This window comes from Artemia franciscana, chromosome 8 (assembly GCF_032884065.1).
Source record: "Artemia franciscana chromosome 8, ASM3288406v1, whole genome shotgun sequence".
NCBI classification, from domain to species: domain Eukaryota; kingdom Metazoa; phylum Arthropoda; class Branchiopoda; order Anostraca; family Artemiidae; genus Artemia; species Artemia franciscana.
Genome location: NC_088870.1, coordinates 21,388,145 through 21,409,445, shown reverse-complemented (window position 1 = coordinate 21,409,445; position 21,301 = coordinate 21,388,145). Strand labels below are relative to the sequence as shown.

Below are 21,301 nucleotides of genomic sequence, written 5' to 3'. Positions count from 1 at the left end.
CCTCCCCCTAGTGGCTTTTCCTCTAAATGCATCTTATCAGAATTTTGTCAAAAATTAAAATTACTATAGCCTAAGGGTTAAGAAATCTTTCATAGCCTTCGGGGCAAGGATTGTATCTTATGTAAGTTGCCTATTTTTAGAATACAATGTTTTTGTGGAAGGGGTGGTCGTATTAGCTTTAAAGGGGATTCGTTTGATTGAAAATTGAAACTTCTAGTTCTTTTCGAGAGTCAAAAGTGACCAATGGGTAACTATCCCACGCCCCAATGTTTCAAAGGGCATCTGGTCAAAATTTTGAGATTTCCATTTTGTTCAAAAAATTTCAAAGGCCAAATAACTATGCTTCCAATGTTGAACACCGCGCCCCCAACCCTGGGGAAATGTCTGAGTTACGGAACTTGCTTATTGTTACTTTGACACTTTGTTTACTTTAATATTTGGATTTAATGATTTACGTGGCAACTTCGATTTACGGTGCGAGGGCTGTAAGTTATGCAAGTTGCTTATTGTTGCTTTGATACCTTGTTTACTTTGATTCTTTCTTTACTTTGTTATTGTTTTACTTTGATATTGTTACTTTGATACTAGTTTTGATACTTTGATGAACATTTGATGTTGAAAAAGGGTTTGATTTTGAAATAAGGAATTTTTAAAAACTTGAAACATTTTGCAATCAAAACTGAAAAAATTCATTAGAAAAACTTTCTGAAAAAGGAATTTTTCAAAGTATAGGCCATTTTAAACGTAGGATCAGCTGATATAAATACCTGTTAAAATTCAAACTCAAAACGACCAAAAATTACTATTAAAGAATAAATGAAACTCAAAACGAACAGAAATTGATCGTTTTGAAGCATCCTCCCAATGAGTGCCTCTGAGTACGTTTATAATACCCTGACCTACCATGATGAGAGATTTGAAATGTGAATAACACCTGAAACCTATTTTCATCCTAAACTTTTGAGAATATGAGTGTAGTAAGAACATGAAAACAAAAAAAAATCTCTCCAAAAACACTAAAAAGTAAAGAATCAGCTTTTTTTTCTTGCTACCCTAAAAATCTAATTTTATAGACTAAGAATAGAAGTGTGGGGCTAGCGATATCCTGGAATATTGTCCTTGGATAATCGCAAAAATAAATCATGACTGAACTCTACCCCTTACTTTTAGTCTTGAAAATTTCAGTTTTAGGAATTAGGAAAATTTATTTTGCAGCAGTAAAGATTTATTTGTCTCCATCTAGTGGAAATTCGTTATTTCCACCAAATGGGCTAAAGCGAGATAGTTGTCTGTTCAGTTGGAACAGAGACGTTCCTACTGAGTTTGGAAAGAAGACATTTGTTAAATAATGATAAATTTCATTTACTTCTTAAAGTGGACCACAATAAGGGACTTACAGGTCCTTACAGGCAACAGAACCTATAGACATCAAAAGGCTGTAGGTGACAATAAATACTTAGTCTTCATAGCATAGTAAATTGGTAAACACTTACTATGCTAAACAATGTAGCATCAGAACAGTCCAGTTGATCAAAAATACTTATGTTGCGACTTCTTATCTTTTCAAGATGAGACTACATAACCTATATGACAACAGTGCTTTGGGAGATAAAGGAGTTTTTAATTAATTTTTTAATTCCACGTTCATTTTGTTTGTTTTTTAGTTTTAAGGTTTGTTTACTTAAATATTTTGTTGCTCTTTTTATTGTTGGTATATCCTTTAGGACAGAAAATAATAGCATAATAATTCAAACTCTATAACGAATCTGGCCTTTAAAACTTTTGGATAGACCACACTTGGCTCTCCTTCAAGAAGCCAATAGCCTTAGCTGTTTGTATTCATTTAATGTCGTACATGTACATAGATTGTTATCTTCTTTGGAGTTTTGAACCCAAAAACAGACAAAGGTAATAAAAACTTTGAAAATAATATAGACCAATGGTCGGCTGGATTATATATTTGTATATTTTAAAGTGAAATCCACAGTAATGTTTTTTTCTAGGCCAATTAGCTGATTTTGTATTCCCATTTAATCTTTCTCTATTGTTAAAAGAACTTTCAAAAGACATCTGATCTGAATTTTTGAGAAGAAAACTTGTTCAGCATAGTCGAAGGGTCCATAACTATGTCCCTGGGACGACAACCCTTTCCCCCTCCATAGCCATTGGGGCGAGGGTTATAAGTTTTAATCATTTGCTCACTGTTTAAATATAGCATTTGTTGCTGGGAAAGGAGGGGCATGTTTGACCTATCGTGTCGAGAAAGACCATGCAGGTGAAGCTTTCATGGAGAGGAGTACTTAACTAAGTCAAAACCACTATGTGCTGGCAGGGTGTCAAAAGAGCATATCTCATCAATGACTTCGAGAAGTTTCAGTTTTTATTGAATGACGAGGGGGAATAATCAATTGACCAAAATGCGATATGTGCACGCTACTATTACTGCTATTCCTGCTGCTACTCATACACCTACCACAACTGCTTCTACAGCCACTGCTACTGTAACTACAATTTCCAATGTGACTAAATCCAAGGCTGAGGATATTAAGGTTAAAATCTCAGGAAGTTTTGAGGGAAAAGTTGACCTAATCAAAATATACCTAGTGCATACCACAATAACTTTGGAACAGCTTAGTGTTGAAACAAATATCTAAGTTATTAACCTTTGCAAAAGTAAACAACAAAAATTTTAGGTCGAAGTCGCAATACTTAAGCTGCATTTGAACTTTATAAAAATAATTATGGTTTCTCTTTAAATAGATACTGTTAAAATTGTAAGCCATTATTTTTTTTTCTTTGGGTTCAGCCAGGGCACTCTTTCAAAGATTTAGAATATGCTTGAAAAATATGAGGGGGGAGGTAGCCGGAAACTATGAATATATAAACAACTAAATTAAAAAATAACTATCTTCCTTAAATAATAAGCTTTAATAATAATAATTAATTAATAATAATTAATAATAATTTAAATAATAATAATTAGCTTCCGTTATCATTTTTGCAGAAAGTGCTTACGTTGTCGATGTTTGGGTTAGGCTTGGAGCTACACACTTGAATTGATGCTCACCCACAATTTTACCATACGTCACAGCGCTGGGATCAGTATCAACGCTTGAATTATCATTATTCCTATCTTGAGTTAGACGCAGATCGTCCACTCACCTATCTTTCGAACCAAAACAGTTGTCTATGGTTGACTGTTGTCTCCTCTTCGACATCATACATGGTTTTAATGCTATCCACACATTTTATACTGTTCAAACCCTAGAATTGCGGCTAACTCTAAGGCGTGCAGTCATTTCAAGAAATCTGCTTAGCTGCTGAAAAAGAAACAGGTTTTACAAGATACAGGATTTACAAGATTTAACTTTTACAAGGTTCAACGATTTACAAGATGACAAGCTACACAATGCCTTATGAACTCGGGTGACACTAAAGACACTGGACAATACTCTAAGACTTAGTGCAGACAGAACAAGTTTTTTAATTCGTAGGAATCTAATGATATAACTCTTTGGCCAAGCCAAGGGAGAGGGACGATCATCTTCCCGCCCCTTCCCCCATCTGTATCCACTGCTGTAACAGAAAAAGATTAATGATTGGACAAGGAACGCATCGAACAAGAAAGTTATCATCAAACCATACTGAAGCAATGAAGATAATTTTTTTTTTCAATAACGAACTTGAATCTATGTCTAAAAGTAAAAAAAAGGAGGACAACTACACCTACCTATGAAAAAGCTGAAAAAGAAAATCAGCCAGCACCTTGAATGATGTAGAAAAAAAGCAGCATAGAAAAAGCATAAAAGCAGCTAGAGAATGCGTGGAAAAAAATTTAACTAGAATTTGCGTCATCCCTAGATTTTGTAAAATATTTTGGGGGGTGCTTCAATTGAAAAATATAATTTTTTGAATTTTCATTCAGAAAATTGAAAAAAAAAATTTTTAACTCCCTCCCTTGATTCTAGAAAATACATTTTCTCTCTCTCGCCCTAAACTTTTGTGAATTGACGCCACTGCATATTAGAAAAAATTAGCTAATCGAGGTTTCATACAAAAGAATTTCAGTTTAAGGCGTATTTCGAAAAGATTCAAAAAGTAAATGAAGTGAAAAATCTTTAGCTTGGAAGTTAAGAAATATGTCGCAACAGAAATAACAAATTTAAATTGTTTGTCATTGTCGGTCATACACTTAGCCTTAAATTTTGAAATAAGACCGAAAAAAAATGCTTTGAGTCTTTTGGTTGTTACCAACTACATGAGACTTATACATGTTGTCCTACCAGCTATCTATATAATTCGTCCAGAAGAATCAAATAAATTTATTAAAACTTATCTCCAGTATAAAAAATAGACAGTTTATTATCTTTTCACGAGTTCTTCTGTGCAAATATAATGGCTTTATGCTAGTCACAATATCCACTTCAATAGTCTAAAAAAAGATAAAAAAAAGTAAATAATATTTACAGGTTAAATAGCTTAGATATTTCTAATTTCCGTTAAAAAAAAAGGCAACATTCTACACTAAAAAGCAGTTAAAATAAAAAAGGTTCGAGGGAAAAACATTTCCAAAACTTCAGAATATGTATATTAAACTGTCATATAAACTGATATTGAACTGCTACTTCTCTAAGCCACAGAACTGAGGATAAATTTAACTATCTTCTTATGAACTATCAGAGTAATTCTAACGAACTACCAATACTAACCAACTAGGAGTCATAGGGCTAAATTAAAAGAATATTTTGAACTTAATCTTTCGAAAAGTAAAGAAATTTACCTTGCTTGCTGAAAGCTGAACCACCATAGCTGGAAAGGCGGAAAATTTCGAGACGCAAAGTTTTAGAAAAGCGGAGAAGCAAATCTGTTTTGGGTTTTCGGCTGCTATTATCTACCGGTTGTCTACCAGCGGTCTATATTATTCTTCTGGAAGATTTATAAATATCTTCTAAAAAAACGTCTATTCAAAAAAAAACTAACGACATCTTTATACAATCCTAATAAGGGGGTTTAATACCAGAATTGCCTATCACTCAATTGGACTATGTGTCCTGCCTTTTTCTACAATTAGCCATGACTTGATGTCCATAACACTTCCAGTTTAATTCAGAGGAGTTCGCGTTTGATAAGCTTTTTAACAAGATGTTTAAGGCGAAATTAAATGCAATAGCATTACATCCATTAAGGCCCGTCCTCCAATATACTTGAAATCAGTGCTGCAACAAGTACTCCAAATTTTTACTTAAGTATCAAGTATTAAGTGCCCATTGTATTTTTACTTAAATATCAAGTAATAAGTACTTTCCAAATTCTTACTTAAGTATCAAATATCAAGTACTTGCCAAAATTGTACTTAAGTATTACTTCAAGTACCACTTTAAGTATTTATCCTACGTATATATATATATATATATATATATATATATATATATATATATATATATATATATATATATATATATATATATATATATATATATATATATATATATATATATATATATATATATATATATATATATATATATATATATATTTCTGATATCAAGCCCATGCTACCTTTTTTCAAAGTCATTCTGAAGGCTTCTTAGCCCCTTCCCTTGCCTATAAAATGCCCCCTGTCATTCTTCTCTTGGATATCTTAATCAAGAAGCAGAATTTCCGTTTTATCGTTTTTAACCGTTTCCCTTGTTCCGCTGGTACACACCCAATGAAGTCCAAGAAAATAATCTTAGCCAATTTTCAACATAACGGCTTGAAAGGAAAAGACTATCAAAACAATTAAATGCAGTCAAAAAACTTTTGACTGGATCAGACATATCACACGACAGGATTAACACAGTGCACTTATAGTTGAACTTCTGACGATTAGTGCTCAGTCAAATCTGGCACGTTTGAAAAAATACAGGGTTATTCTGAAACATGTGGGAATGATGGAGAAAACATTGAAAGTATTGTTTTCCATTGTTTGGCTGGTACACACCCAATGAAGTCCAAAAAATAATCTGAACCAATTTTCAACACAACGGCTTGAAAGAAAAAGTGCAGTCAAAAAACTCCCGATTGGATCAGACAGATCACATGACAGGATTAACACAGTGTACGTAGAGTTGAACTTCTGGTGATTAGTGTTCAGTCAAATCTGGCGCGTTTGAAAAAATACAGGGTTATTCTGAAACATGTGGGAATGATAAAAAAAAATATAAACACAACGGCTTGAAAAAAAAGACTATCAAAACAATTATAAACAATAAAACAGATAAAAGGTAATAAAGTAATTCATTCTCTGATTCAATAAGTAAAAACCCTAGCAACAAAAAAAAACTCAAATTTAAAAGTAAGGAGCCAAGTGAGTCAGTTGCAGACTTTTTTAATAAGAGAAATCAAAGCTCAATAACAAGGAGCAGCAAAAATCCACACTTTTGGCAGCTAGCTGAAGGTCGCTGGCTCTCAGCGTGCTGAAAGAAAAGAAGTGTTTGAAAGAAATTTCAGACATGCTATGAAAATGTATGGCATCTATATCCTTTGCCTGGTTTTCACTCAAGCAAGCCGCATGCTGTGTAGTCAATTCAGACGGTCGGTAAAACTCCCTACAAACATATATTATAAAATCACGGGCCTGCAGCAAGCCCGCTGATTCAGACGCATTCCATACGGCTGGTCAAACTGCAGAATGAATGAATGAATGAATTAGTGAACTTTAATATCCGTAAAATTATAAAAAAAACACCACAAAGTGCGGAGTATTATAAATAAACAAAAACAAAACGATAAACAACAAGAAAAAGAAAATTCAAACTGACAAAAGACAACATGGACTAATTAACCAGTATCAATATGGAAAAAAAGGCTGCAGAGGGTCGTAAACGTGAATAAAGTAGATAGTCTTTTTACATAAATCATCACTGGAGGACCGCATCCAAGAAGGCATATCTATTAAACCAAATCGAGCAATTATTTTTCTGTTTTGGTGCCATCTAGGAAGCCGGAGGAGGAATTTGCAATATCTGAAATAAACCGCACGTAGAGTATGGCGATTTTTCTTACGAAATATATGAGCCATGCCTGATAAAAACAAAAGCACAGGGGCACAATAAGCGTTATAAATCATGCACAAACCGTTGCGGTTGTAACGGCTTTTGTTTGGAGATATTTTTCCGTAAACGATGCGTATGTTTTTCACGGCTTGATTCACTAGGGATGAAAAGGTAGTGGAAAGTGTTGGATCGAAACACAGACCAAGCTAACTAACTAAAGAAGAACATGGCAGAATTGAAGTCCCAGCAACGAATGGAGCGACCGCATAAGGGCTATTAGAACGAATAAACTCGCATTTAGACGCATTAACTGACAGTCCAATCTTAGATAGTTCATTGGTCCAAAGCGAGTCCAGGCAAAAAGAAGAACGTCGTCTGCATATGCAACAGAAGACAAACCAATATTACCGTAAGAAACCGAACTTTTAAGGGGACGCAGGCACGATGCAAGCACACATTCAAATATACTAGAAGACAATATGGCAAGAGTTGCAAACTATCTATTTCTAGCAGCAATTTTCACGCCATGAAGTGGCAAAAACCATGAGAGTAAGTAAAAAATCTTCTGAGAAAAAAGGAATAAAACAAGAGCTAAGAGCTCATATGGCACTTGTGACGAGGTTGGAAGAGCCAAGAGCTCATATAGCATGAGCTCTAGCAAAATTATAAGAATAAATAGATAAATTTAAAAGAAAAATCAGATGCTTAATGCCGGTCGGCATTTAAAATAAGAGCTCTGAGACACAAGGTCCTTTTAAATATCAAAATTCATTAAGATCCGATCACCCACTCGCAAGTTAAAAATACCTCATTTTTCTAATTTTTCCTCTCCCTTATGCCCCCCCCCAGATGGTTGAATCGGGGAAATCAACTTTAGAAAGTCAATTTGTGCAGGTCCCTGACACGCCTGCCAATTTTCATTGTCCAACCGCGTCCAGAACTAGCAAACTCGCCAAAGCACTGGACCCCCTCTAACTACCCCAAAGAGAGTGGGTCCAGTCTGGTTTCGTCAATCACGCATCTACGACATTTGCTTATTCTACCCACCAAGTTTCATCCCGATCTCTCCACTCTAAGCGTTTCCCAAGATTTCCGGTTTCCCCCTCCAACTCTCCCCCAATGTCACCAGAACTGGTCGGGGTTTAAAATAAGAGATCTGAGACATGAGTTCCTTCCTAATATTAAATTAAAAAATACCTCACGAACGGTCATCCGCTCTTAAATTAAAAATACCTCAATTTTTTTTAATTTTTCCGAATTAACACCCCCTCCAACTCCCCCCAAAGAGAGCGAATCCATTTTGGTTATGTCAAACACGTATCTAGGATTTTTGCATATTCTTTCCTCCAAGTTTCATCCTGGTCACTCCACTCTAAGCGTTTTCCAAGATTTCCGGTCCCCCCCCCCCCCAAATCCCCCCAATGACACTGGATCCGGTCGGGATTTAAAACATGAGATCCGAGTTACGAAGTCCTTCTAAATATAAAATTTCATCCGATGAAATTCAGTATATGATCACTCCTTCGTAAGTTAAAAATACCTCATTTTTTCTAATTTTTCATAATTAATCCTCCCCCCAACTCCCCAAAAGAGAGTAAATTCGTTCTGTTTATGTCAATCACGTATCTAGGACTTTTGCTTATTTTTTCCACTAAGTTTCATCTCGATCCCTCCACTCTAAGCATTTTCGAAGATTTTAGGTTTCCCCCTCCAATGTCACTTGATCCGGTAGGAATTTAAAATAAGAGCTCTGAGACATGATATCCTTCTAAATATCAAATTTGATTAAGATTCGATCTAATTTTTGTCCTCCCACTCCCCCCCCCCAGATAGTCGAATCGGGAAACAACTATTTCAAATTTAATCTGGTCTGGTTCCTAATACACCTGCCAAATTTCATCGTCCTAGCTTATCTGGTAGTGCTTACATTAGCAAGACCGGGACTGACAGACCGACAGATTTTGCGATCACTGGATGTCACTTGGTAAATACCAAGTGCCATACAAAGTAATTTTTCTCTGGGGATGGAATATTTGGTTAAAGGCTGGCTTCAGTATGACTTATTTTGGAAAAGGCTTATTTCCGGGATTTGGCCAAGGAATGGGTGGAAGTAGTTACAGGCCCTACTAAACTGAAGGAAAACTCGACTTTCTTAAAACTTGAAACCCCCTCCCCCTCGCCCTATTTTTAAATAGGGCTTTTGATATCAGAGCTCGATATGAGCCATGATCCCAGTCATCTTTGGTCTAGCTTTCATTTGGATCCATTGCTCCATTTGCAAGTTATGCTAAATTAAACCAAAAGCTTGGCTTTTCTCAGCACTTACAACCGACCCTCGTTCTATTTGAGCTAGGGTTTTCATCTCAAAACTTGATGCCTGTCACGGTCTTAGGCACCTTTGGTTCAATCTTCACTGAGATCCATCAATCTCTCGCAAGTTACACTGAATTAAATGAAAAACTCAACTTTTTTAGTACTTAAAGCCCCCTCCTTTTAATTAAGCTAGGGTCTTCATCTCCAACCATTATGTGTCTTATGGTTTTGGCATCTTTGGCTTGACTTTCATTGAGATCCATTACTACATTCGCAAGTTAAACTGAGTCAAACAAAAAAACAATTTTTTTAGAACTTAAAGCCCCCTCCCCCTCACCCTAATTAAGCTTGGGTCTCCATCCCAGAACTCAATGCATATCATACTCTTAGGCATCTTTATTCAATTTTCATCGAAATTCTTCTCTCCATTTGCACGTTACAGTGAATTAAATGAAAAACTTGAATTTTTTTAACACTTATAGCCCCATCGCCCTAATTAAGCTCAATTTTAATCCAAATAGTTCAATTTTAATACAAATCTGACTGGTGGTTCTCCCACTATACTCGATTGCACAGACGGGCGGACAGACAGACAGATCTCAAAAACCTATCTTGATTGATATTTTCCACTATCCAAATAGGTGATGATGCCTGGATGATGATATGCTATTGTTTTCCTTTTTTGGATCCAATGAGCCAACACGGTTACCAAAGACGTTGCAAAATCCGTCCGTCCGTCTGTCTGTCCGTCCGTCTGTGTAATCACGTTTAGGGGGAGAACCGCTGGTTGGATTTGGATGAAAATTTTGATGGCCAGATTTGGTGCCAAGGATCATGAGACACATCAAGTTGATGTGTCTCAAATAAAACAGGGGGGAGAGGGCTTTACCTGCCAATAACAGTTTTTCGTTTAATTCAGAGTAACTCGCGACTAAAGTGATCTGAATGAAAATTGAACCAAAGAGGCCTAAGACCATGACACATATCAAGTTTTGAGATAAAGACCCTAGCTCAAATTTAACAAGGTGGAGTTGGTTTTAATTCCTGAAAAATTTAAGTTTTCTGTTTAATTTAGTATAACTGGCAAATGGAGTAACGGATCCGAATGAAAACTAGACCAAAGATGCCTAAGATCAGAGCTCATATCAAGTTCCGGTATCACAACCCCTATATCAAATAGGGCGAGGGGGAGAGGGTTTCAAGTCTTAAGAAAGTTGAGTTTCCCTTTAATTAGGTATGGCCTATAACTTATGAATGGAGCGACCAATCTGGTCAGATTCGTCTCAACACCTGAATTTGCTGGAACGAATTTGACAAAATACCACTGCATTGGATCCAGCTAGAATTCCCTAGACTTGTTTATTGCAGACAACATTTAGATGGGCAAAGATTCATAGCTTCAGTAGTTTTACCAATAATATGGTCCTGAAGATGATGAAATGGTAGAAATCTGGTTCAGTTGACGAGATGACAAAACTTAAACACTAATGTCAGAAATATAAGCCCAAATGGACTACAGTATGCAACATTTAGCACAAAACAAGAGATTTTAGCTCAGTGTCGACCAGTGAACTGTGAAATAATTTCAATTTTCTTTTTTATATAACTTTTAAACAAAAATTAAACCAAGTGTTAATCATACTATAATTTTTTTTCGTCAAAAACAAATACCTTATTTCATATCCAAAAATAGGGCATGGAGCTATATCTGAGCTTACTCTAAATCGAAAGGGTGATGTTTTCTTGTACATTGCCAAAGCACACACAAAATTTTCGTGTCAAAGGTAAAGTATTTGAAAAACAAGTACATTAAAAGTATCTTAAGTAATAAGTATTTCGTAATCTTACTTAAGTATCAAGTAATAAGTACACCGTAGAGTTTTTACTTAAGTACAAGTACAAGTAATGGAAAATTTTACTTAAGTAGTACTTCAAGTAAAAGTACTTCAAGTAAGTGACAGCACTGCTTGAAATTCGGCAAGAAAAATTTAGATTACATTTATAGATATATTATGACAAGTAGATACTAAATTTAGAATATCTTGCTTAGATATATTCAAGCTTCCATAAAAAAAATTAGCCACATCTTAGACTAAAATGCAGTTAAAATAAAACAAGAATGAGGGAAAAACATCCTTTTAACACATTTCTGAGAGACAAAATAAGAAAAAAGTTCCGCCGGAATTTGTTTTTCTAAGACAAGAAACAAGCGATTGCAACGCTTGTTTTTAGCGTCTTTAACCTCATCTATTAAAAAATAAAAATATATGTTTAATAAGCTTTTCAGCGAGTGTTCCTGTGCAAAATAAAGTGTAATAGCCTAGCAACCGCAGCTATATGCCCTTTAATATGCTTGAAAAATGGAAAAAAAAACAAAAATTTTATTTATGGGTTATCAAGCTGATATATTTTAAAATTTGACTGTATCTATTTTAAAATTTTGCCGAAAAATAAAAACTTTTTAGGGCTTTTGCCTATTATTAACTACCCGTTGCTTATCAATCGCTTATATTAACTTCTGGAAGATTAAAAAAAAAAACTTCTTAATTCAGACAATTGGATTTCCGTATTTTGTAAGTTTTTACGCAAGCGTGTCCATGTAAAGTAAAATCTAATAGTGACAAACAAAAAATAACCTAAAAAACCAATATGCTTAAAAATGGAAACAAAAAGTGCTTTAATTTATAAATTAAAAATTCCATTAAACCTTATATTAAAACGCAGGTAAAATAAAATACTATCTGAGGAAAAAAATTAGAGCTATTTTTGAGGAACAAATAAACAAAGTTTCATCAGAATTTGCTTCTAAGAAAACAAACAAGCGAATCGAACGCTCAACTTTAGTATATCTCGTCTCTTACATTTACACAAAAATAATATTTCATAAACCTTTTTGTAAATCATAAAAAAGTTTATAATTTTCCAGCTTATTTTTTTCCAAATCTGAATTTGCCAAAATGCGAATTATTGAGAAAGCACAAGCTGTTCTAACTACAAGAGGGTGATAAACATAACGCCCACACGGGGGTTATAAATAAACCCCACGTTTACAATATACAAGAGGGTTATTGCCGAAATGCAGAATTTTAAGAAAGCCACAAAAAAAAAGAAAAATGCCTCGAGTCTTTTCGCTGTTACTATCTAAACGAGGCTTATGCGTGTTGTGTGGCAGCTGTCCATATTATTCTTCCAGAAAAATTACATAAGTTTATGAAAAAATTATCTTCTGTCTAAAAAACAAAACAAAAAAAACTTATTTTTGTAAAAAAAAATCCGACTATCATCAAACACTTTATGATCTTTTTAACAAGTTCTTCTCAGCAAAATAAAATATAATGGCTTTATGCTCATCACAATATGCCCTTCAATATTCTAAAAAAGGATAAAAAAGTAAATAATATTTACAGGTTAAATAGCTTAGATATTTTCAAATTTCCATTAAAAAGGACAACATTCTACACTAAAAAGTAGTAAAAAAAAAAAAAATTTAGGGTGAAAACATCTTAGCGATGCATTTTTACGACATAGAAATAAATTGAGTTCCACTAGAATTTCCTGCTAAGAAACCGAACAAGCGAATAGAATCGCTCAACTTCAGTATAATTCATATTTTCTATAAGAAAAAAAAACAAAAAAACATGTAAATACAGAAGTTTTTTTTAACAGCGCGCAATAAAATATAATAGCATTATACCCAAATCCAACTGCCCTTCAATGTGCTTGAAAAAAAACATTTATAGATTATCATGCTTAGATATTTCAAACACATTAAAAAATTAGCTATATCGTCACATGATTCATATTTTTTATACAAAAATTCAGGTCATTATATACTAAAACATCGAAGGGCCGACGCTCGGCTTAAGCATATATCATCTCTTCTATTTAAACTAAAAACAGCATATCTTATAAACCCTTTTCACAAATACCGTGTGGCACACAACATTTTATATTCATACGACTTGATTGAAACCTTCTTGGAGCAACATGCTGCTTCCGTCACTCGATAATGATTAAAGATCTTGATTATTAGTGTTCTTGTTAGTTTTAGATTTGTTAGTCTTGGCTGCAACACATCTGACGTGCTGCATGACCAATTTAGTCATGTCATGTCTGTTGTCAACTGTCTAAATCTGTTGGTTCGTATTGCATCTTAAAATCTCACTGAAACCCTGAAACCTCTCACCTACCGTTTAAAGTTCAGCTTCAAACTGTGTGATCACACTTGAAGCTCCTTTACTCTAAGTTCGAACGAGCTTATGCTTGCTCAGCAACAGCTGTGACACTTAATATTTTTTTGACTTATAATTCCTAGATTAACCTAGGTCAAGCCCGTAGGTTAACTGTGGTTAACGCACAATACCTTCTACACAACAAAACAAGAATGAGATTTGCTTCCAAAAATTAAGACCACATATTTCTTATCAAAGAATAATAACACAGACGATACTAGTTGACCTTGGGCGAGAACTTCATGCCACCCTATATTCTCACAAACAGGTGTAGATCTTTCAGAAAAGAGGCTATGATGGATTAATGATAAAGGATGCGGGCAAGTCATTTTAATGAAGCATCGTCACGTATGGAGAAATAATTCTCCATACATCATAATTCGTATTACATCATAAAAAAAAAATCTCAATGAAACTTATAACACGTTAGTGGGTAATTTTTGAATCAAAAGCTAAGGCATAGTTTAGTAATTTAGAAATCGTTTAGTTTTCAGTAAAGCGCAAATGAAATCGCTTTATCCATTTTTCCCTTTATCCATATTTCAAACTTGTAAATCCTGCTCTTACAACTTACCTGAAAGTCTTTGTTTCGTGGAAAGTTGCTTTTTGATCCTTGCTCTCGTTTTCTAAGTCCTCAATAAGATAATTTGTCCTTTTAATTTCCTTTTATCCCTCATTCCTTGTTGGATTTTTGCTGTTTATTGTTTCAGGAAAATAATTGGTCATGACTAAATTGTCATGGCTGCATGTCATGCAGCATCTGACGCACTGCATGACCAATTTAGTTAGTCTTGGCGTGCTGCATGTGCTTTATTTTCATCTGACGTGCTGCATGGGAAACAATCCCAATGGGAAACAAGATTATGTTATACAATGTATATAAATAACACATGGGAACTATTCCAGTATAAATTTCAGCGGATACAAAATTCCTGCTAGCACTTAAAACTCCTCCTATATTTATTTGAGGCCTAGGGAAGTTAGAAAATTCGGGCATAAAGACACACTTTTTGAGGCTTTAATCAAACTTCCCCCGCCTACACAAAGATCTACCAGCTCTGTTTCATATCCGCTAATGCATAGTATGCATCACCTTGCATAGTCTTATCAAGCCTCAAATGAATTAACCTATTTATAAAAAACTTTAAATAAATGTCTGACACATCTGACGCGCTGCGTGACCAACTTAGTAATAATTCCACCTTTCTGGTGGAATTATATACTCTTTCCAAGGAAATCTGTCTCCTTTGATTTAAGGCAACTGGGTGGTTTCTTACACTTTAGATCAATTCTTGTAATGTTTTTTTTTTCTTATGATTTCAAACTAGGTTGCACCTTATGCTGCAACCATGATTAGGGGATTTAAAGGAACTTATGATATCAATGGTTTCTTTGCCAAGCAAAATCACTTACGATTTTGTTTTTATTCAATATTATTAGGCAGAATGTGAATTAATTTTCCATATTCTATAACAAACATGGCACTAACATAATTAACACCTTCCAGGCATTAAATGGCTTACTCACAAGTCTGGGGCCATAGTCCAACAAAGCTTCTTTTTTAAAACTATATACCAACTTGTTATTAACACCACCAACACTTTCGAGACATTCAAAGGGTTCATTTACAAGTCTTAGTTCTTATTTCAAAAAAGATTTCTTCGTGATCAGTGATACATCAGACTGGGGTTGCAGAGGTACACAGGGTTATGTTGGGCACCACTTTATTCCTTAGTCAGTTTACAAGCATTATAACTCGATATTGAATATCAAATGAGCCCTTCTCTACTATTTCCATGAATGTGTATTGTATGTAATGACCCCTGTAAAAAGAAAAATTATACATAGGGGGGAGTATGCTCTTTATAGTGTCAATGCAACTATGTCGATTACCATCAGCCAGGCAAAAAATTAGGCTTCAAATGTTAACTGAGGAGTTTTTATAACAACCTTCCTTATTAGTGACCTTCTTTTTAAGTCAAATAATAACAGAAAGATTGAATGTCTGGAAGTTTGACGAAAAGTGGCACAGCTTTTTTCTTTTTTTACTATAAATAAATCACCGAATACCTAACTGAGGTTAAGCTAAGGTACTTTAATACCCAAGTAATATTGGTAAAGAAACAAGTTAGCAGTAAATACTACAGAAAGTATTAAGGTAATTTTCAAGATTGGATACCCTGTAACTGAGCAATGCGTTTTTATTTGTGACGGTTTTTTTTCTTTGTTTTCTTTCTTTTTCAATTTCAATTGAGATCACATAATACACTCATTTACCAAAGACACTAATTTTACCTTAATATTACGCAGAATAAATGACAAGAAACGTCTAACGTTAGATGACGTTAGTAGATTTTTGTCGACACTGACGCCAGTTTCCGTTGCAGTAGGCTACCCATGTTCTTTGAGTCTAACTTAGACGTTCCGTTTTTATTACAATCCGCTTGATTGTTGGCTTCACTATTCCAATATCCTTAGAGCCTTTTGGGAGTTTAATGCAATTATCAACACTTGCACTCTTTACACTAGATTCTTCATTCTCTACAATTCTCACAACTACCATCAACAATTACTTTGCCCGATTTCTCTATCAGGTTTTTTCAACCAAGATAGAACCACCACTAACACCATCTACATTATTTTCGTGATGTTTATCAATTGTCCTTTTCAAGTTTTTTTTTGTATTTTCCTCAAGGCCCTTTATCAGGTGCTTTGTGACGTTTAAAATTGGGACTTGCTCACAAGCACTGTACACAACAGGTTTCTGAACTTCTTCAACTTTATTTTCCTTATTCACTTCACCACTCTCAGATATTTTAGAATTTTATTCAACTGAAGGAGGCTAAGGGAGCGCCTGTTCAAAACAAGGTTATTTCACTGTTGTCAAAGTTTGTGACTTAGGTATATGACCATCCATTTTATTAACATTTACCTTCCGACATTTGGCAATTTACATTTTCACAATGCTGTCATACAAGGATAGTTGCTGTCATACAAGGATAGTTGTTCATACAAGGATGGTTGTTCTTACAATGATCATACAAGGATGGCTCAAGGATGGTTGTTCTACAGATGACCCTCTTTGTCCCAGTGTCAACCACATTTTCTAAAGCCACTAATAGGCTATGGTCATCATTATCATCAAACGATAATCAAAGCTCTTGTTAACAGCCCACTTTCTGTTAGTGCTGAAGTGGTTAGCTTTTCAGAGATTTCTTGAATGGGATCTTGTATGCAAATAGCAGGATGCCGTTGCAATCAGGTTTTAAGAATGTCCACGATACGCATAGCCAGTTAAATAAAAATTTTATTTAGACGATCTGAAGTTAAAAAATTATCTTAGAACGCTTGTAGTCTAAAATAAAACATAACCAGTATAATATTAATATTGTCGTGACTGATTGAAAAATGAGACTTCATACCATTTCCATTCAATGAATAAATAAATAAATAAAAAATGAATCCAATGTTACCAAAATCCGCAATATAAGAAACCGAATCAATTTTTAGATTAATTTAGGACCCGGATTACGATATGCTAGTTTGTTGTTTACCTCTTTGGGAAGGTCGTCAAATTAAAATGTAACTTAACATCGAGGTTTCCCAGTCTTCAATGACAAAAAAAAAAAAAAAATACTTATAGACAATGACGTACTTCAACAATTATCTCCTACATTGTTAGTGAAATTGTACAACTAAATTACATTTAACATATTTAGAAACTAGATCTTACTGGGTATAGGGAGGGTGACTGAGGACCAATTGTCAAAGGAGTGGGTGGCGAGATATTAGGAAGTTGATTTGTAATGTGAGGTGGAAGAGCACCAGATATGAAATATGCATACATCAAGGATGTCTGAGACTACACCATTGGCTGGATACTATTTTTCGATGGTGTTCCTCTTTGCATCATCTGATAGGAGGGCTGTACCATTGGTGTTTAATTTTGAACATTTCCGCCACCTATAAATATCAATTACAATGGCAACTCATTTTCTACTAAATGTCTGCAAATAATTATTTACTCATTAAAACCCGTTATAACAAAAAAAAAGAACAGACTAGAGCCATCACAGTAGAGTGGATGCCACGCAGAACTTGCCACCCTATGTCCTTCAGGATGATGGTTCTATTCCCAGTGCTGGCAATCTCAATTCCTGGTGTGTGACTAGGTAAGCTCAGCCTTCTAGGATGTGGAGGCAATGGACCTTTAAGGCTTGGGCCTCAATACACTTGGGTCTACTCCACCACAAATTACGCAAAATAACGTCAATAAGCGATACCTACAGCAATTCGCTTGCCACAATCAATTAGCTTTACACAACCAACTCTACTGTTACTTTTTTTTTTTTAGTTATCCATACAAATAAAAAGCCTTCAAATGTCGTTTTGCAATGAATAAATCACGTAGCTGGACACAAATGAATAGACAAACAATTAAATATGTGACTAACGAAATATATTTGATGACAACTTGAATTTAATTATCTAGTTTTAGGTAGCAGCAGGCCAGAATGGGTGGCCACAGGATTGGTAAGTGGTGAACATCAACACAAAACGCAAGTCTTGAGAGATAATCAACTAATTTAACAATTAATTTTGTAACTACATCAGGCCACACTGATTGACAATACGAGGTGGTAGGTGATAAAAATCGAATCCACCAAATCTGAGTCTTGGAGATAATTAATTACATAATTTTTGCGGCAAAGAGAACAGATTTGCTGACAGCTTGAATTCAATTTTATTATAATTCTAGTTTGATGCAGAATTAGGTCACATGGGTGGCCACAGGAAGTGGTAGGTGGTAAACATCAACACCTCCACATTTAAGTCTTAGACATAATTAATTAATTTAACAAGTAACTTTGTGACTATGGGAAGAAACTTGTTGGCAACCTGGCTTCAATGTAACTATGGTTCTAATTAAATGCCCCATCAGGCCACACCAGTTGGGCATAAGTAATAGTTGAAATCCAAACCACCAAATCTAAGTCTTGAAGATAATTAAATACATAAAGGAATTCATGACAAAGGAATACATTTGCAGACAACTTGATTTCAATTTAACTTTGGTTCTAGTTTAATGTAGCATCAGACCACTATGGGTAGCCGTAGAATGTGGCAGTTGGGAGGTATCAAAACATCTAAATGGAAGTCATGGATGTAAACATTAGCATTGACACCCCAGTCACTGCTTTCATTTAGAGATATATAAACTTCTTAGACCAAACTTCCTATCCATTTATACTCAAAACAAAATGAAAATATATTAACGGGTAAAACTTCTAATTAAGACAAAGAATACCAGTCTTAATTAAAAGTTTTACCCGCTTATATTTGTTTTTCATTTCACTTTAATTAGTTTTTAGAAATAAATACTTCGCTGTAATGTTAATAATTAACAATTCAATTTAATGATTTATTCACAATTTTCTATTATCTGCTACTCATAAAAAGGATGCGCACACATACTCTATATCAAATGGAAATAAAGGGATTTCCCTGATAAAAATTGCCCAACATTAAAAGTTATGCCCTGTAAATTTCATCTTTTTTTTATCAGACTAAGACTAACGTATAATAAGCAAAGATTGCAAATAAAAATAAGAAATATGAAGAATAAGACATGAGAATGAAGAGTTAAAATAAAAAGAATAAGCACAGAAGAATTAGAAATGTATAATAACCTTGATTAGGACCAGCAAAAACAGTTGAAAAACTTTTCAAAAGCTCGGGTCTTCCAGGTTCATGCACAGCTTCCTCAGTCCCATCATTTAGGTGAATAGCATTGGGAGACGTCAAAGCCAGAGCTCTTGATTCACTTGTTCATCTCCAGAACTTGACAGTTGTTTCTGAGATCCTTCCCCAATCCGTTGATTAAAGAGAATGGTCATCTCTCTGGGATGAGTTGCAACAGCTGTTGTCAGTGGAAGTTGAGGCAGTATTGGAAAAATTAAGAAATTAATTACTAGAACCTAAATTTGCCATTAAGATACTGACAGTTGAAGAAGTTGAAGTTGCAAGGAACTTAAAAGTGAAGTTGTAAGTTTAGGCAGTACTGGCAGCACTAAGGGATTAATTACTAGAAACTAAATTTACCAATAAGATGGAGAAAGTCGTAGAAGTTGAACTTGAGGAACTAATTAAACAAGAGCTAAGAGCTCATATGATATGAGCTCTAGCAAAATTCTAAAAATCAATAGATTGATTTAAAAGGAAAATCAGAGGCTTAATGCCGGTCGGGATTTAAAATAAGAGCTCCGAGTCACGAGGTCCTTCTAAACATCAAAATTCATAAGATCCGATCACCCACTCGTAAATTAAAAATAACTCGATGGTCGAATCGGGGAAAACGACTTTATCAAGTTAATGTGTGCAGCTCCCTGACACAGCAACCAATTTTCATCGTCCTAGCACGTCCAGAAGCACCAAACTCGCCAAAGCACTAAGCCCCACCCCCTAACACCCCCAAAGAGAGCGGATACAGTCCAGTTACGTCAATCATGTATCTGCGACATTTGCTTATCCTACCCACCAAGTTTCATCCCGATCTCTCCGCTCTAAGTGTTTTCCAAGATTTCCGGTTTCCCCCTCTAACTCCCTCCAAGTTCAACAGATTTTGTCGGGATTTGAGATAAGAGCTCTGAGACATGAGTTCCTTTTAAATATCAAATTCCATTAAGATCCGGTAACCCGTTCTTAATTTAAAAATACATTAATTTTTCGAATTTTTCCAAAATAAAACCCCCAGCTCCCCCAAAGAGAACGGATCCATTCCAATTATGTCAATCACGTATTCATAACTTGTGCTTATTCTTTCCACAAAGTTTCATCCCAATCTCTCCACTCTAAGCGTTTTCCAAGTTTTCCAGTTTCCAATATTTCTATTTCCCCTCTCAAGCCCCCTATGTCTCCGGATCCAAATCGAATTGAAAGCGGAGGATCTGAGACATAAGATCCTTCTATATATCAAGTTTCATAAAGATCCGATGATCCATCCGTAAGATAAAGATACCTCAATTTTCACATTTTCACGTTTTCCGTTTTTCCACTTTAAGCCTATTCCAAGATTTCCGGCCCCCCCCCCCAATGACACTGGGCCCAGTTGGGATTTAAAATAAGAAATCTGACTTACGAGGTCCTTCTAATATGGAATTTCGGTAAGATCCGATCACTCCTTCGTAAGTTAAAAATGTCTCATTTTTTTCTAATTTTCCGAATTGCTCCCCCCCACTCCAACAAAGAGAGCGGATCTGGTCCGGTTATGTCAGTCACGTATCTTGGACCTGTGCTTATTCTTCCAATCAAGTTTCATCCTGATCTCTCCAATTTAAGTGTTTTCCAAGATTTCCAGTCCGCCCCCCCCAATGACACTGGATCCGGTTGGGATTTAAAATAATGATCTGAGCTACGAGGTCCTTCTAAATGTGAAATTTCATTAAGATCCGATCACTCCTTCGTAAGTTAAAAATATTTCATATTTTCTAATTTTCAGAATTGACCCTCCGCCCCCAAAAAAAAACTCCTCCAAAGAGAGCGGATCTGTTCCAGTTATGTCAATCACATATCTAGGACTTGTCCTTATTTTCCCCACCAAATTTCATCCCGATCCCTCCACTATAAGTGGTTTCCAAGATTTTAGGTTTCCCCCCTCAACTCCTCTAAATATAACCAGATCCGGTCGAGCTTTAAAATAAGAGCTCTGAGACACGATAT

General features: G+C 35.0%; 1 protein-coding gene across 5 annotated transcripts in view; it reads right to left on the bottom strand.

The window, feature by feature from the left end:
- Nucleotides 1-2,913: 2,913 nt before the first annotated feature.
- Nucleotides 2,914-21,301, bottom strand: part of LOC136030133 (uncharacterized) — a 149,239-nt gene continuing 130,851 nt past the window's right edge. For 3 of the 5 annotated variants that reach the window (XR_010618186.1, XR_010618189.1, XM_065708822.1), the window contains one exon: nucleotides 4,308-4,432. Coding sequence is in view for 1 of the 5 variants with exons in the window: in XM_065708822.1 (XP_065564894.1) it covers nucleotides 4,313-4,432 (120 nt within the window). In the remaining 4 variants the exon portion in view is untranslated. Of the gene's footprint in view, nucleotides 3,321-4,307; nucleotides 4,433-14,156; nucleotides 15,406-21,301 lie in introns of those variants that run through there. The other 2 variants (XR_010618188.1, XR_010618191.1) reach the window with 2 other exon arrangements.